Genomic DNA, 16,135 nt, shown 5'->3' on the forward strand with positions numbered 1-16,135 from the left:
CATGAGCTAGGGCATTGCAACTTACTCAAGGCCACAGACTGTGGTGAGTGCTGCATAAACCCTACATCCTCCAATTGCAGAGCAGGGGCATGCCGCTGCTTATCTCTCACTCTTCACCTTCAATGTACCCGTTTATGGAGAATAATTTTTATAGTATAAAAATAATAAAAGAATTAACAAAGCATATATATATATATGTATACCTCTCACCTAAGATATGCAATATGCATTGTAGCACTGATCAATGTTTTTAAAATAAGATGTACTCACAATACACATTATAAACATTTTTTATAAAAGTACACAAAAGAAAGGTACACCATTACCACTGGAAGCCAATTTAGATACCCTGGGCTTTTGCTTCAACTAGATATAAGTCTCTTTAACAAACGTGTCATCTCCTAAGTCCCTACACAGATCACTATTCGATAAGGGTGGGACAATCTCTTCATTATGTCTATTGTCCCTCTGTTTGCCACCATCAACACAACCATTACTAACACAACCACCACCACAACCCTTACCAATACCACAACCAGCCTTTTTAGATATAGCACCTGGCCCATTGCACGATGTGCACTGTTCCTCAGGAATTTCTGGATAAGCCACACATGTGCCCTTCACCTCAGCTTGTTGGTGCATCCCTAACATAGCTAATTCTTTCCGACTCGTCTCCTCACTCCAATCTGACAGCGAGGGCTTGTCCAGCCCCATCCTCTCAGAATCTTTCAGGTCCAAAGAATCAATTGTTGCCAGGCAACTGTCATCAAAATCAGAATCGTCTGAAGAGGACTTGTAGCTGTTTGAACATGATCCATTAGGTCTGGTGTGGTTGTAACTCGATGATGAAGATGTATTGTTGCTGGTGTTCAACATTGATGGGTGAGAATCATGGATGTCATTAATGTTGCTATTACTGTTGTTTTTGTTATGGATAGGTCTGTGAGGTACAGAGATATTGCAGTCTCTTGTATCCAACTCATTACCATAAATATTGTTGATGAGGTTTCTGGGAGGAATGACTGAGGGAGAGCTGTAATCAGAATCCGGGCTCACCTGCATTCCGTCCTCATTTCTCAGAGATGAGCCGGCAGGCATCTGGAGTCGTAATGGATTCTGAACAACTCCAACTTCTCCTCCTGTCATAGAACAGCTCGAGTTCATGGAGTTTGAAAAAGTGCAGCTGCTATCTGCCTGATGCTGTCTGGACTCTAGCTCAATTTGTGGGTGACTTATAGATTTGCACACAGTACTCTCAGAGAGTTGCCTCAAGCATGCTTGTTGTTGCTGCTGCAAGGAGGATCCCATAATTCCGGATCCTTGCATGGAGCCTGACAGATTTGATAGCAGATCACGGTCCTGAAGGTACTTGATGACGTGGAAAAGCTGTGTCTGCCGTAAGACGTGGGGAAGAGCTTGGAGGAAATTAACCATACCACATTTTTTGGAACATTCTTCCAATAGACCAGTCTTCAAGGCATCATCTGATTCAAACCTTTAAGGAGATAGAAATAAATAAACATTAACCCTTTACCAGCAAGATTGAATTTGTTTACAACCATATATTATTTCCTTATTTGTTTTTAACTACAAATCCAGCCATTTCTCCCTTGACACATTTATGAGACTCGTGCCTAACTGAAACCTGATACATCACAGGTACTCCCTCCCACCTTCCACACCCTCTATCAAAAAGAGTAAGATATGATGTAAAGTGCTGATGGTGACGAAAAGGGAAAAAGGAGGAAAATTATGAATAATTTTCTTTACACCACATGTTTACTTCACTAACCCCCACTTTTAGAGCCATTGAGATGATAAACTACTCTAGCTATCTTCTGGATAGTGGGGGAAACTGCACCAGTTTGTTCCACCACATTTCAAATCTCTCAAATCCAGAAAATTTGATTGAGGAAAATGTCATTTTTTTAAAAAGAGGAAATACCTCCTCTGACACAAAAATCACGGATTTCCGCGGATCCGAGGAAAACCATCAGTACTGATGTCAAGTAAGAGTAAAATCAATTCCAAACTGTTATGGTTTGACAATCGATATCCAGGTAAGTAAATATTTATATTTGTATAGTACATTTTATTGGTTGACACAAAACTCATTGTGCAAAACTATGCGTCATTTATCCTCCCAGGAAGCTGTATGGTATAAATTTTCCATTTCATACAGAATGTGTAATTTTATTATAAAATGACTTTAAGACTATCAGTCAATGCCTGTAGTCGGGTACTTAATTCCATCAAAGTTTGGTGGGATTTGTCCGAAGAGCCTTGTCAAAGGAAAAAACACCAAATCCAAAGTTTGTTATTGTCACCCATCTGCTACACACGTCAAGATAGACTACAAATGTTTCAGAGTCCCATTACAATTGCTTATCTATGATGAGAAAAAGGTAAAACCAAAATAAGTCATACTTTCTGCTGAAATTTCCAATGTCTTTCTTATTGAGTCCAAATGCCTGACAAATTTCTTCCATGTCCCGCATATTCAAAATGTGAGACATTGCCTTTTTGAGGAGATCTTGCTTGGATTGAATGTCCTCACTTGTTTCCTGGATATTCTATACAGACAGATTAGAGAGGTATATAAAATATTATGAAATACATAAAGTTCCTGTAGACCATATCCAGAGAGGAAACTTCTTCCCTCGAATAAGTGTTTTAATCCATAATTTGTTACACTATAAGCAGAGAGCTGGACAAGACTGAGGTCATGGTTATTTTTCTTTTTTCTATCTGCGAACACTTCTTTTAGTCTATAAATAGTCTCTCCCTCTTATGACCTTATATGAAGAGAGGAAGACAGAATTCTAAAAAAAAAATATATATATATATCTAAATATCTAATTTCAAGACTTGCAAATGCCTTAAAGCATGTCAATAATTTCATTTGTTAAGCGCTTTGAGTATGTTTAGTGGATACTGCGCTATATAAATGCTCTTGTTGCTTTTTCATAATTAGTTATTTATCCCATCATTTGTTAAATTTAATCATTTGTATTATATATAAAAATGAACCCTTTTAACCGAACAAAACAACTATAAAAAAAATCATTTAAATTTGTTACCTACTGCATTAAGCTGGTATCAAGATGTGATGAATCAGCCACTGGACATTGAATTAGAAGTCTAAATTCTGAACTTTCAAATAAATCAAATGCTTTTTGTAGAGAAATATGAAAGAACATTCAGTCATTCCATCATTTTGAATTCAGTCTCGCTGTTTAATTTACCAGAGATGCTAACTTTGACTCCTTGTTGCGTTTGATAAAAAAAAAATATTGAATGAACTATCTTAGGCAGCGGTAATTGTTGAGATTTTACTGAGTTTGCGCGACAGGACGCCAACGGGTCCCGTTAGAGATAGACGACGATTGGGATTGTTTGGAAGCTTTAACCCTTTGCCCACTAGTCATTATGACATCCGAAATGCTATTGCCTTCTACATCTACGCCAGAATAGAAATAGAGGGTGAAGCCTACCATGATATAACATTTTATGGATCCCTAATTTCATCATATCAGTTCTGTCCACTGACAGGTGGGTGGATATCGCTTTCAAGAACTTATGTCCTTATATGAAATCCTGAGTTTTTGACCAATCAACGGATTGCTCTTTTGATAGCTCGCTTGTCAACATGAGTCAGCTCAGCCCTTGATTTATGTAAAGGCATCACAGGCGGTATATGTTGTGTAACTTCAAAGACCACGGTTGACCGAAAGCGATGAATGGAAGCCCTACTGTGGCGTGGAGAACGAGGTCTTGTATGTATAGTTACGTCATATCTCAACGCTCGTGAATTCTTAGTACGGCTGGACTCACAATCAAAACTCGAAATCTGTGTTTTAAACTCTTGAATCAATCGAATTACATCAGTGCGTTCGTCTCATTGAGAAATGAAAAACGATATATAAATCAAGAACATCGACCGGAAAATAAGGAAATTATCATAAAATTATAAAATTTGAGAAAGCTATTTTCAAAATCAAATATATTACAAAAAAGGTTATTTCTCGACCGATTTTTATGAGACAAAGACAATTTTTCTCCACTTTTCAAGCTGATTCCAACAATGAAGTTTTCAAATTTATCGCGATAAGATTATTTGTCATTATTTTTTTTAATACCCAATTGACTGCTCAGGAAATGAATACGTAATCCTTGGCGGCTAGCGAGTAGGTGTTAAATTTTGCTTACTCTTTCCCACGCAGACGCACACACACACACACACACACACACACACACACACACACACAGACTGAACACACAATGTATGTCTTTCACTTCTGGCCAAAGTTGCCTTATTACAACTTAGACTCGAATGATAACAGCGAGTAGGGTGTCAGATTAAACTTCAGTTTTAAAGGTCTAATTCAATTCACACCGTAATAAATCATAATAATGACCATTCTTGATATATTAGAGCATTAAAATATTTAATTCACATTACTATAAATATATTTTAAATATATGTATTTTGTAATTATTTTAGCGACGATACGAACCCCTTTTAATCGTCGAGCCGAACGATAGGATGCTAGACGACGATAAGTCTGTGTGTGTGTGTGTGTGTGTGCGTCTACGTGGGAAAGGTTAAGCAAAATTTAACACCTACTCGCTAGCCGCCAAGGATTACGTATTCATTTCCTGAGGAGTCAATTGGGTATTAAAAAAAAATAATGACAAATAATCTAATCACGATAAATTTGAAAACCTCATTGTTGGAATCAGCTTGAAAAGTTGAGAAAAATTGTCTTTGTCTCATAAAAATCGGTCTAGAAATAACCTTTTTTTGTAATAGATTTGATTTTGAAAACAGCTTTCTCAAATTTTATAATTTTATGATAATTTCCTTGTTTTCCGGTCGATGTTCTTGATTTATATATCGTTTTTCATTTCTCAATGAGACGAACGCACTGATGTAACTCGATTGATTCAAGAGTTTAAAACACAGATTTCGTGTTTTGATTGTGAGTCCAGCCGTACTAAGAATTCACGAGCGTTGAGATATGACGTAACTATACATACAAGACCTCGTTCTCCACGCCACAGTAGGGCTTCCATTCAACCGTGGTCTTTGAAGTTACACAACATATACCGCCTGTGATGCCTTTACATAAATCAAGGGCTGAGCTGACTCATGTTGACAAGCGAGCTATCAAAAGAGCAATCGTTGATTGGTCAAAAACTCAGAATTTCATATAAGGCGATAGCATTTCGGATGTCATAATGACTAGTGGGCAAAGGGTTAAAGCTTCCAAACAATCCCAATCGTCGTCTATCTCTAACGGGACCCGTTGGCGCCCCGATGCGCAATCTATCTTTTATCAATCTGCAAAGACATTAATAAACAATGGTCAGAGTGACCACAATAGTATAATTTGTAATAAAAAGACTTTCTGGATATGGTTTATAAACTCAATGTGAATTGAAGTTAGAGGTCATGTAATTTGTTCTCGATACAATAATTGGGTTTCAATGAGTTTTTATTCTCTATTGTCTTCTGGCACTTTTCTACTCACTTCATATCTTGTTGTTACCAACATAAGTGCCTGCTCCACTCACTTTTCTGAATTAAAAATTCACCCCATACACCGGAGCATACTCAATGTCTCAATCGTTTCTATGTTATATTTTGTGATGAGAATATTGGCTATTAGGCTTAACTGCTGGTCAAAATTACTTCGCGATGGTGGTGAACGAATCGGCGATCTCAAGAAGTGGGTGAGAGAGGGATCTAGAAATGACTTTGGGTTTGAAACGAATATTTTTGTGTTCGTGGATAGCTCACACGGTAGAGCCACGCTCTCACCTGCCAGGCGGAGTTGTCGTACCAATAAGGTCGCAGGTTCAAACCCCACCACCGCCGCGAAAAAAAAAAAAAAAAAAAAAAAATTTTATTCTCTATTGTCTTCTGGCACTTTTCTACTCACTTCATATCTCAATGAGTTTCTTCGTAATGTTATAGTCCTAAAAAAAGACCACTTACCTGTGTAAGTTTCAAATTCCTGACGTAAAATGTTCTAATATTTTCTTCCTCAGCATCTTGTAATGCCTCCTCGTAGTTGCTGATCCCTTCTGGGATATGCACCATTTCAATCAGACATTGGAACACATTGCTGGGAAAGGTTTCACTCGAAACGTTTTCCATTGCCCATTCTACCCGCATTGGGTCACTCTGTTGGCAGCAAAGGACAATCTGCCGAAGTTTGCGCACCTGTTAAAAGAGAAAATGAAAGCAAAGTCAGTGGAAAGCGCAACATGAAGGGCCATATTTATTCTAGATTGACTTGCGTTGTTTACATGCATTTTTGCTCATTTGGTTACACTCTGGTTAAGTTGATTTTCGGATAAGTCGAGGTTTTTTTCTGTTCCCCTGCGCATTGTCTTATCCAGAGTCTACTGTAATTAGAAAAATGTTTATCTTGATACAATGACATTCTTACCAGCTTCCATCATATCAACCATAGAATACAAAAAGAAAAACTTTTCCTCAATTCTAAATGGTTTAACTTATGAATTCTATTTTTTTAAATGTCCTCCTTCAAAATATAACAGTGAAAATAACCTATAACAGACGTGGCCTGAGTAAATGGGTTGACTTTGCAAAAATTTGGTATTGTACCAAGATAAACAATCCCTCTACTTGATTATTCTTTAACAATTTGAATGAATCAAATTTTTTAAGAAGAATGAATGGAAATAAGTGACCAGATAGGCTGTACCTGTAAAGGCTTGAACAAAGGCCGACTAGCATTGGAACGTGTGACATGTCTCCAGAGTAGCTGGTCCTCTGGATCGCCTAGGGTTTCCATTCTCATCACAATGCTAGAGTCAGAACTGGCATTGTCCAGGAGAGGTACAGGCTCATCTGCCAGTAACTGTCTGTCCATGTCACACTCTTGTTGACGGATGGCCTGAAGATGATTAACATTGACATATAATTGATCTGGAGATGAAAACTAATCATTTGCACATCTATGAGGAAGCAGCTACGAAAATTTTAACACAATGAAAAAGTTCTAAGATAATCAAACAATCATATAAGGCAAACATAGTTTGTTTGACCAGGAATTGTCAATATGGTCAAGATAGCAAAATGTATCAGTATCTTTTTTTAGTAGACAGGACGTGTGTTGATATGAGCATTTGATGATGGTCTAGTTTTTCTTTACAAAGAAACATAGTAATTCTATATAAGTTAGGGGCTAATAAATAAAGGATAGTGGAGTTTTCCTATTACAACAGGAATATAATATGAGAGACACCTGTAGGGAATGGCAATGTCCAGTTTCATATTTCAGGTTTTTTATTGCCTGAGTTTTGACATCAAAAAAGCCCTTAAAATAAGAGAAAAAAAACCCAGTAATGATTCACTTTACTAATCATGACAAGAGGACAGATTTACCATAATAATATCACCATGATTATATTTACTTTTTCAAATCAACCTCATCAGTTACAGACCTAGTTTTCATAACTAATTTTATCAAGGATTCAATTCAACAATCTCTTATCTCAGCTAAAATCACGCTACTAGTATATCTAACAAAACATACAACAGAGCCTAATAGCAGAGACTCAAAAATGGACTCAAAGCGAAACCAACCACCCACAAAAAGACAAATCAGCATAGCCCAATCTCACCTCAATAAAATCTTTAATGTTGAGCCGTCGATCCCAGAGATAAAGGATTAATCTGACCTCACGTCTACTAGACTTGATTTGGATGTGGGAGCCAAAGACTCTGGCGTAGATGGATGGCAGTTTGGACTTGCTTTCACAAGTAGTGCAGAAATACCCACTGGTGGGGGATAGAGATTTTTTAAAACTTGAACCGGAAGCTTCAATTTAATCAATGAAGACAGACAATGTGGACGTTTCGGGTTTCCCCTTTATCAACAAAATATTTGATGAATGAAGCACTAAAAATGAATGAGAGATGCATAAATGTTGTTAAATGCCATTCGCACATCTTTCATTTGTCTTTAGTGTTTCATTCATCGTGTTCTGTTGATAAAGAGGAAACCTGAAACATCCACACTATTTGTCTCTGTTGATTAAATTTATGCTTCCATTCAATTTCCTATAGTTATTTAAGTAAAAGGTAGTATCATAAAACAAATTTGCATTTCCCAATTACTCAAATGATTATTCCCTTTAATCACAAAGCAATACATACTGTCTTAAGAATTATTTTTCACAAAGTTTGTAGATGTATCACTAATGCTTTCAGAACAAATCTGTTCCAAGTCTCACTATGGTAACAGCTATTCTAATCATTGATAAAGATTGAAATCATGGAAGCTTTACCTGAAGTGTTTAGTCTTGGCAATAAAATTGCGCCCCTGATTAGAAATTTCCCAGAATGCATCAGTTTCATCATGACTCGTGTTGTCCTTGGACTTCAGGGGCAGCACCTCTAACACAACATTCCCACAGTCATCAACAGAAAATGTGTAGAACTGAAATGACAGTGTAAAAGGCTCATACTTGTGAACAGCCTCGATTATCAAGCTTTAGATTAATACGCTTTTCTAAACATTAAGTATATGAGACTGAGATAAATGACATTGTCATTACGAATGGTAAGAAATACTAACTTATTTTGAAAAATATTACAATAGAAAGGTTAGGAAGAGGATTCTATCAATTTTCCTGATTTAAACATAGAAAAAGGATTCAGAAAATGAAAGACTCACATCAAAAGGTTGCCCAGAGAATCTTCTACAAGTTTTGTTTTTTTGCTTGTCAAAAAAGAGCAACATATATTTCTCCTCACTTTTATGTACGACACACATCAACCTTTCAGTGTGGCGATGTGGTCTAGTGATACGACACACGCTTTCGGATCAGAAGGTCCTGGGTTCGAGCCTCTTGGAAAAGGCTCTTTACTCACATTCTCTCACCGTACTCAGGTGTAAAATGAGTACCTAGTCGTTAACAGCGTTGTCTCTATTCAAAAAAAAAATGTAATATCGCCAAACAGGCGTCATGTCTTGTCCTACATGTTAAAGTGTTGCTGTTTGCTTGGGAGCCCTTGTGAATTGCTTTGAGCATATTTAATGGATATTGCGCTATACAAAAGCTCCAGATTTCTTTTTAGTACAGCTATCTATACATTGCTTGCTGTCTGTCAATTGCCAGGAAATGAAAATGAACTAGGAGGGACCAAAAACCAAACCTACTTTGATGAGAGTGGTATCAAAATCGTCTGGCAAGGCATGGGGCAATTTGACAGACACGTGTTGTTGAAAGTGGTACGAGTCTTGGGCATGGTACTCAACCAGGGGGGTGATCAACATCTCGTTGGACGCCAGGGTAAACTGAAAGAGACCAAAGGAATGTAGTTGAGGGACAGGGGAAGATGAGGGTCGATGTCAATGTTTCTCAAATAACTGTTAAAACTTAACAATCTTGGAAAAAGATGATACAAATGGTTATGAAAGTTTTAGGCAAAACTTCTTTACAAATCAGGTATTTCTGCATTGTGATAAAATGATAAGACATACCTTTCTTCTGATTTCTGAGGCATCCGTGAAAATGGCTCCATGTATAGTGACATACTGGCCACTGGTTACTGCATCCTTGCCCACTACCAAGGTCACATCTGAGTTCTCCCTCTCTAAAACACCTCCATCCTTGGAAAACGTACCACTGAATTGCCACTTGGTGCCAAACACTATTCAGACAAAAGAGAAACAGTGAGCTGTCATTTCATTTGTAAAGTTATTTGAGAGTGGGAAAATAATGAAAAACCCACTTGCAAAGCCTGCTGAGTGAAATTTTTATTTAAAATATAAGCTGTCCCCCTCATTTACATTCCCGAACAAGTAGAAGACGCTGTCCTATGGACCAACACACACTTATTTACAAGTCTATAAACAAATTTGTTATGGGTTTATTGTTGTACTGTGGAAGTACTCTCAAAACAACACAAAATGTTGTCCATTACCACAATACCAAATCAAGCTCATAATTAAATATGGTTATCAGACCTGATAATATATGCGTCGGTATGAACCGATTTCCACCCCCAACCCACCACAATCAATCAACCAATCAATCAATCATTACCTGATATTTCAAAGTATGAAAAACAAAATTATTATTTTTTTTTAAATAATGTCTTTCTTTTAGAAAACAAAAATCAATTTTTTCACAGTGGAAAATAAGAAGACCTGTTTTTGAGTTGTGAGAGAGAGTTTCTCCATCTGTCTGGGTTTCTGCCTCAGAATGGTAAGACCCAAAGTCGTTATGTGTCATGACATCATAATCTTTTGCAAGCCAGTCCATGCGTGACATAGAGGCTGTTGATTTCAGGGCCTGGTGCCATGGCTCTTCCTTCGATTTGCTAGCCATTTCTAGATTGGAACTCTGGGAGTGGCTGATGGGAAACGACAATTAACTTATTATTGACAGAACTGCCCATTATGCAAAAAAAAATCATTGAATTATTTATACGTCTAAAGTATGAACTGCAGAGGTAAACAAATATAATAAACTCCCTATATTCATTCTCTGGAAAAAATTTCTTTACCCCATCTATCTAGACTGAGATAACCCAAGCCTCAACCCTAGTGAAGCACAGTAAAGTGAGAAATAAGTGCTAAGTTTCTTAGTCAAGGAAAAAATGGGACTCAATCCCATATCCTTCTGGCATTAGTCCAGTGCCATATCCACTCAGCCATCTCACCTCACTCAAGTTTTTGAGTTTCAAATCAATAAATAAATTTTACAGTTTTAATGCTCTGGTTTAACATCTTTTTCAAACATTTTGCTTATTCAAATCTAAATAAATAAACCATAAACATCATTTGTGGTCAACCACCTTTGTCTGATCCCATGTCGAATTCATCAGAAATTGAACACAAGTCAAAATGGTCAGAATGACGAAATTTTAGTTTTCTATGTTTGAGAGACAATATTCACATATTATCAATATCAAATTAAGAACAAATTATATACATCTAGTTTTGAATTTAATTTTCAGCTTCTGATCTCCCTAACACAATACTAAAGCTGTCAAACTATAACACAGGAAATGGGATTAGACTCTTTAAAAGCAGGATTTTCAATTCAAAATCATGATTTTTTTTTCAAGAAATTATGTTCTTTTTTTTTAACTTTTCCATCTCTTAAATGTAGACTAAAATTCATTTTAAATTCAGGAAATGGGAGTGCTAGTTAATCAAATTGTTCCATTATCATTACAATTGTAAGACATTAAGAATTTAAAGGGCATTATCGGATCCAACCCAAATTTCCTTGAACAACTAGAGACTCTAAAATATGTCAGATAGCCTGATTAGTTAATTTACTGTATCAGGAACACAAAATTATCAAACAAAATCAAGGAGAAATATCAGAATTTTATAATCTTGGCATGATTATTTTAAGAACATTAACAAAACTGGGAGTAGACATCTCTGCTTAATATCAAATGTACAATAGTGGGTCGTTATTGATCAGAATTACTTACCTCAATAAAAATTTGTTGTTTTTAGATGTCTCTGTATCACTCTCATAAGACGTGGATAGTTTTCTAAACAAATACAGAACAGAAACATGACATAAACCAAGTATAGTAACAAAATATCTAATATGAAGTGTTTCCTGGTAGAAAATTAAAGTTGAACTTTTATAAGTTAAATCACACTTGTGACACCTTTACGTATATCAATGCCTATTTGAACTAGTGCAACAAAAACAAAGCTGTTAGATAACAATTTATTTTGTCCTACGCACCATTTTTAAAAAAAATAAAAACTATGAATGCAGCACAAGAGACTAAAAAAGAACCCCAGAAAACCACAAAGAAGGAGGGAATAGTGGGATACAGGCAACCTTCGCTTAAATCCCATGCTTTATAAGAGGGAAACTAATGCAAATAGAAAAGTAGCTTTATGGAGTGACAAGCAAATGTGTGATCGTCTGATAAAAGGTGGAGGATATTCCCTTTCTATTTTGTAGGTAAATATTAGCAACAAAAAAAAACCCCCTAAAATGGAGTACTGATGTAATGTGTCCTTAATTAAGATGTATTGAAAATTAAAACTGCATTTTACTCCAAAAAAATATTGCTTGTACATTTGAAATAACTTCAGGAATTCGAATTGTTTTCACCATGTGGAACGTTTTATCAGGCCACCATGCAAATTGTGTGATCACAAGAGACATTAGATAGGCAATCAAATGGAGGCACTTTCATTAATACAACAGCAGTCAAAATGCTGGCTTCCAGGTTTACTGCATTTTAATTGCTTGTCAAAGAAAAATCTGGAATAAGGTGCAGGTTATCGAGTGTCTAAGAAATATCTTTTAAGACATCCTCCTCAAATCTGACTGAGTATGTATTACCCCTATTTCGGGAGACTCAATGAGTAAAGCAAGACTCACCGTGTCCGTGGTTTTGAGTCTGCCATTTCTTTTGTCACAATGCCACCAGACTCGACCACACCTGAAAAACAAGACCAAACCCCAAAAAACATTTTTTTAAATCAAAACCAATCAGATCCCTAAATTCATATTTCACTGTTTCCATTAACCTACAAATTAATATTATGACATGTATTAGGTATACCAGTAGCTTGATTTTTGCCGAGGTGAGAGTTGTCAGATTGTTCAATTGACACATTTGTATATTTGGTTCCAAAAATGGTACAACAGAAATTGGCAAGATTTATAGAGTGTAAATGTCAGCATGGTGATAGTTTATTATAATAATGATCTACCTTGTCTTTGTGGCCATATCATGTGTATCTCAACAATTGATGAAAGCCATGCAAGTAATATGTGTTATTCTCAAAACTAGTTTTTTAGTCTTACATTTTACGCAGAATGCAACTTCAACTTTTCTCATTTTATGTTTTTGCCCTGGAAAATACTTAACAGGCAATTTCAAGCATCTATTTCAGACAAGATTGATTTACTTTGCTTATAAAGAAGCTCTACTCACCCATCTCCATGTACTCTCCCTCTCCCTCAGTGGCCCCTCGACCCCGTTTCATGTTGTCGAATCTACAACAAAGGCCAGTGTCACAAACATCAATAGAATGTAAACATTAAGGTAAATTTTTAAAACATTAGAATCATAAAAATATCCAAATTGGAAGAAAATAATTTGTATCAAACTAAAATATTTTTTTCTATGAATTGTCATTTTAAAATGATTTAGAATTGATGTAATTGTAGTTCAATTTGAGTATATCATTTTTGAACGAAACAACCATGTTTTCACAAATTTTCATCTAGAATTTATCCTTGAAAATTCAAAACTTTTGCCAAAAATTCAAATTTGGTCAAATTCGACTCCTCAAAAATCTGTATATACCAATTAAAGACAATGAGCTGTTACAGATATTGAAAGTCAGCAAGAAGAATTCTAGCCAATAAGGAAGGGTGATGAGCTTCACTGTCCCTTGAGATATCCTTATACCTGTAATGGATCTGAATTTCATTTGTCTTCTCTCCTACAAGTGTCAAGTCTGTGAAGTGTAATTCACTGTGGTGCAGAAGTATGGTCTTGAACTCACAACATGATCTAAACTGTGATCCAATGTCTAAAAACACAGTATAATATCTTTTGAAACTGATTCTTGCCAAAAATATAAAACTTGGATTTAATGTTTATGTCTTTGAGGAGGTAGACAATTGTACCTTTTGTAAATCAGAATAATTAATACAAAAATGTTATAAATCTAATCATTTTTTAACTCTTATACTCTTTTTTCTGCCTTTGCTTCAACCTGACGCATAATCCCGTCATAGAACACTTTAATAGTATGCCCTTAAGAAAGATATTTTGTACACATTATTGTGTTATAGTAGATATTTTTAAAATTATGAAGTCACCCTGGTTTTAACCCTCTCGTGTTCAGATTCTTTTTGGGGGAGTAGATAATGAGTTCCCTATATGGCCATGTCAATCATGTAGATATCCTTTGATGATATAAGCCTACTCTTTGATATCTGTAGTCGTCTTTTCGTTTTCTACGGTCACTCATTGCTAAACTCCGCCCAGAAACGATTTCATAGGTCCGTCCATCACCAAATTTCAAACTTTTGTTCTCGTGAGTTCTTAAGTTTTTTGACTGAAGAACGATTGGCTACTGAGCATCTTGACCCTTCAACGATTGGTCGTTCTTGCAGCTCACGTGTCAACAGCCGTCAACAATGAATTGAATCATCGTTGAGGCAGTGGAAGACGGCCATGGAATAGTTGCGTCACATCGCCACGTTGTTGGAATAAATTATCCAGGCATGGTCGATAGGTAAAAAAGCCAAATTATGTTCTAGCTACATTTGAAACAAACAAAGTATATCACTGATCTCTTCTCTTTGAGATATAAAGAATGATATAAAAATCAAGAAAATCGGCTGATAAATAAAAAAGTTGCTAAAAATAGCTAAAATAAACAAAAGCAATTTTTAAAATCAAATTTATTCGTAAAACAGTTGGTTTTCAACCGATTTTTATGAAACAAAGACCAATGTACTTCTTTTTTCAAGCTGATTTCAGCAATGTGACTTTCAAACTCCTCAGAATTATATTTTTTACTTTTAGATTTTAGCTTTTAGGCCTACTCAATAAGGTGTTATATTCCTTGCATAACAATAGCGTAATACATCGACGGGGAGAAGCATCTTTGTTTCGGCCAGCTGGATAGATAGCCTGTGATTGGTCGAAGACTTTGAGACGCTTGATTCACAATTCTACACGAACGGACCCTGGCGGGCTATCAAAGAGGTGTAACAAATTTATTTACCGACTATTTTTCTTGGTCCTAAAATTACAAAGTAATAATTTCGCATCAGAAAAAATAACTCTGAAGTTCCTATCTCTTTATTACAATAAAATTGATACCTCGAATGACAAAATCGACCCACAAATAAGGGAGTTATAAATTATTCATATTTTTTAAAGTTTACAATAATTGTCTTCAAAGTCATTTTTCATCACCAAAGTCGTAATTTTTTACCGATTTTTACCAAACAAAGTGCAATGTCAATGATTTTCACCCGCAAATAAAATAGGATTTAAATCGCAATTTCTGAAACATATTTTCTTTTCTGTCGGCAAATTTATAAAAATCAAAGCTGAAAACACCCTGCGGCAGTGACAGGGCCTGTCATTTCCTTCACAACGATTGGATTTTACTTACTGAGGCCAGTCTTGACTACCCCGCCCATGAATATTTGGCCGTTGTCGGTTTTTGTCAGGTTAAAACTTAAAGAGTTAAGTATGTACTGGGAGAGAAGAGATAGCAAAGCTGTAAATCGTTGAAAACCCCCATCAGCATAAGGGGGGGGGGTTTGCAACATTCCCTGTGAAATTTAAGAGATTTTTTTTTTCAAACTGTAAAGCCAAATGAGCGTGATTTTCTACCATGGTAAGTGCTTTATTTTTGGGAGAGAAAGCTTATCTATAGAATCTAATCATTGTTTTCTTCCCTCTTTAATCGTCTGTTCTTAAAAATGATTATGTTCACTTTGAGCATCACAAACCAGATGCAATATAAACCATTGTCATTACATCATCCATACCATATATATATATATATATATATATATATATATATATATATTATATATATATATATATATATATATATAATATATATATATATATATATATATATATCAAGTAAGACACTCACATTTTGAGTTTGTTGCTTGTCTGTCCCTTTCTAGCCAAGACTCTGCCATTGAACCGTGTAATAATGAATACTGAAAGAACCACAATGACAGCACCAGCTGCTAGTAAACTGTACAACAACTCTGAGTGGTCCGAAAACCATGATGATGATGATGATGATGGTGATGAAGGCGAGTCAGCACTGTTCCCTGCAGTCTTTTTTGGTGGGTCGTTTTTGTTAAAAATACCACTTTCACGGCCTGGAGCCACAAAGTCGGTGCCAGCAACCATAATACCAGGGTTACTTGTGGGTTGCGAGCCCTTCCTTGTGTTCATACTCTTATCTAAGGACTCTGAAAAATGGGGTCAAATAAATATGCAGTGAATAACTAATGTTTAGACAAACTGTTGGAAAACAATAAAAGTAGATAGAAAGGTATCTGGTAAGGTAGATCAGATTTTTTTAAAACTAACAAGGGGACATTT

At 35.8% G+C, this 16,135-nt stretch overlaps 1 protein-coding gene across 1 annotated transcript in view; it reads right to left on the reverse strand.

Annotated features, from left to right (window-relative positions):
• Window positions 1-239: 239 nt before the first annotated feature.
• LOC144964715 (uncharacterized) overlaps window positions 240-16,135 on the reverse strand; it is a 34,769-nt gene continuing 18,873 nt past the window's right edge. The window contains exons 7-19 of the mRNA XM_078899256.1: window positions 15,672-16,002; window positions 12,971-13,032; window positions 12,412-12,472; window positions 11,495-11,557; window positions 10,194-10,399; window positions 9,525-9,694; window positions 9,201-9,338; window positions 8,326-8,477; window positions 7,660-7,816; window positions 6,738-6,929; window positions 6,002-6,229; window positions 2,428-2,573; window positions 240-1,495 (exon numbers count right to left, since the gene is read on the reverse strand). Of these exons, the coding sequence (XP_078755382.1) occupies window positions 367-1,495; window positions 2,428-2,573; window positions 6,002-6,229; window positions 6,738-6,929; window positions 7,660-7,816; window positions 8,326-8,477; window positions 9,201-9,338; window positions 9,525-9,694; window positions 10,194-10,399; window positions 11,495-11,557; window positions 12,412-12,472; window positions 12,971-13,032; window positions 15,672-16,002 (3,035 nt within the window). The 3' untranslated portion in view covers window positions 240-366. The remainder of the gene's footprint in view (window positions 1,496-2,427; window positions 2,574-6,001; window positions 6,230-6,737; window positions 6,930-7,659; window positions 7,817-8,325; window positions 8,478-9,200; window positions 9,339-9,524; window positions 9,695-10,193; window positions 10,400-11,494; window positions 11,558-12,411; window positions 12,473-12,970; window positions 13,033-15,671; window positions 16,003-16,135) is intronic.

Source organism: Berghia stephanieae, chromosome 2, assembly GCF_034508935.2.
Source record: "Berghia stephanieae isolate SIO BIC M18660-M18661 chromosome 2, UCSD_Bste_1.3, whole genome shotgun sequence".
Classification (NCBI taxonomy): Eukaryota; Metazoa; Mollusca; class Gastropoda; order Nudibranchia; family Aeolidiidae; genus Berghia; species Berghia stephanieae.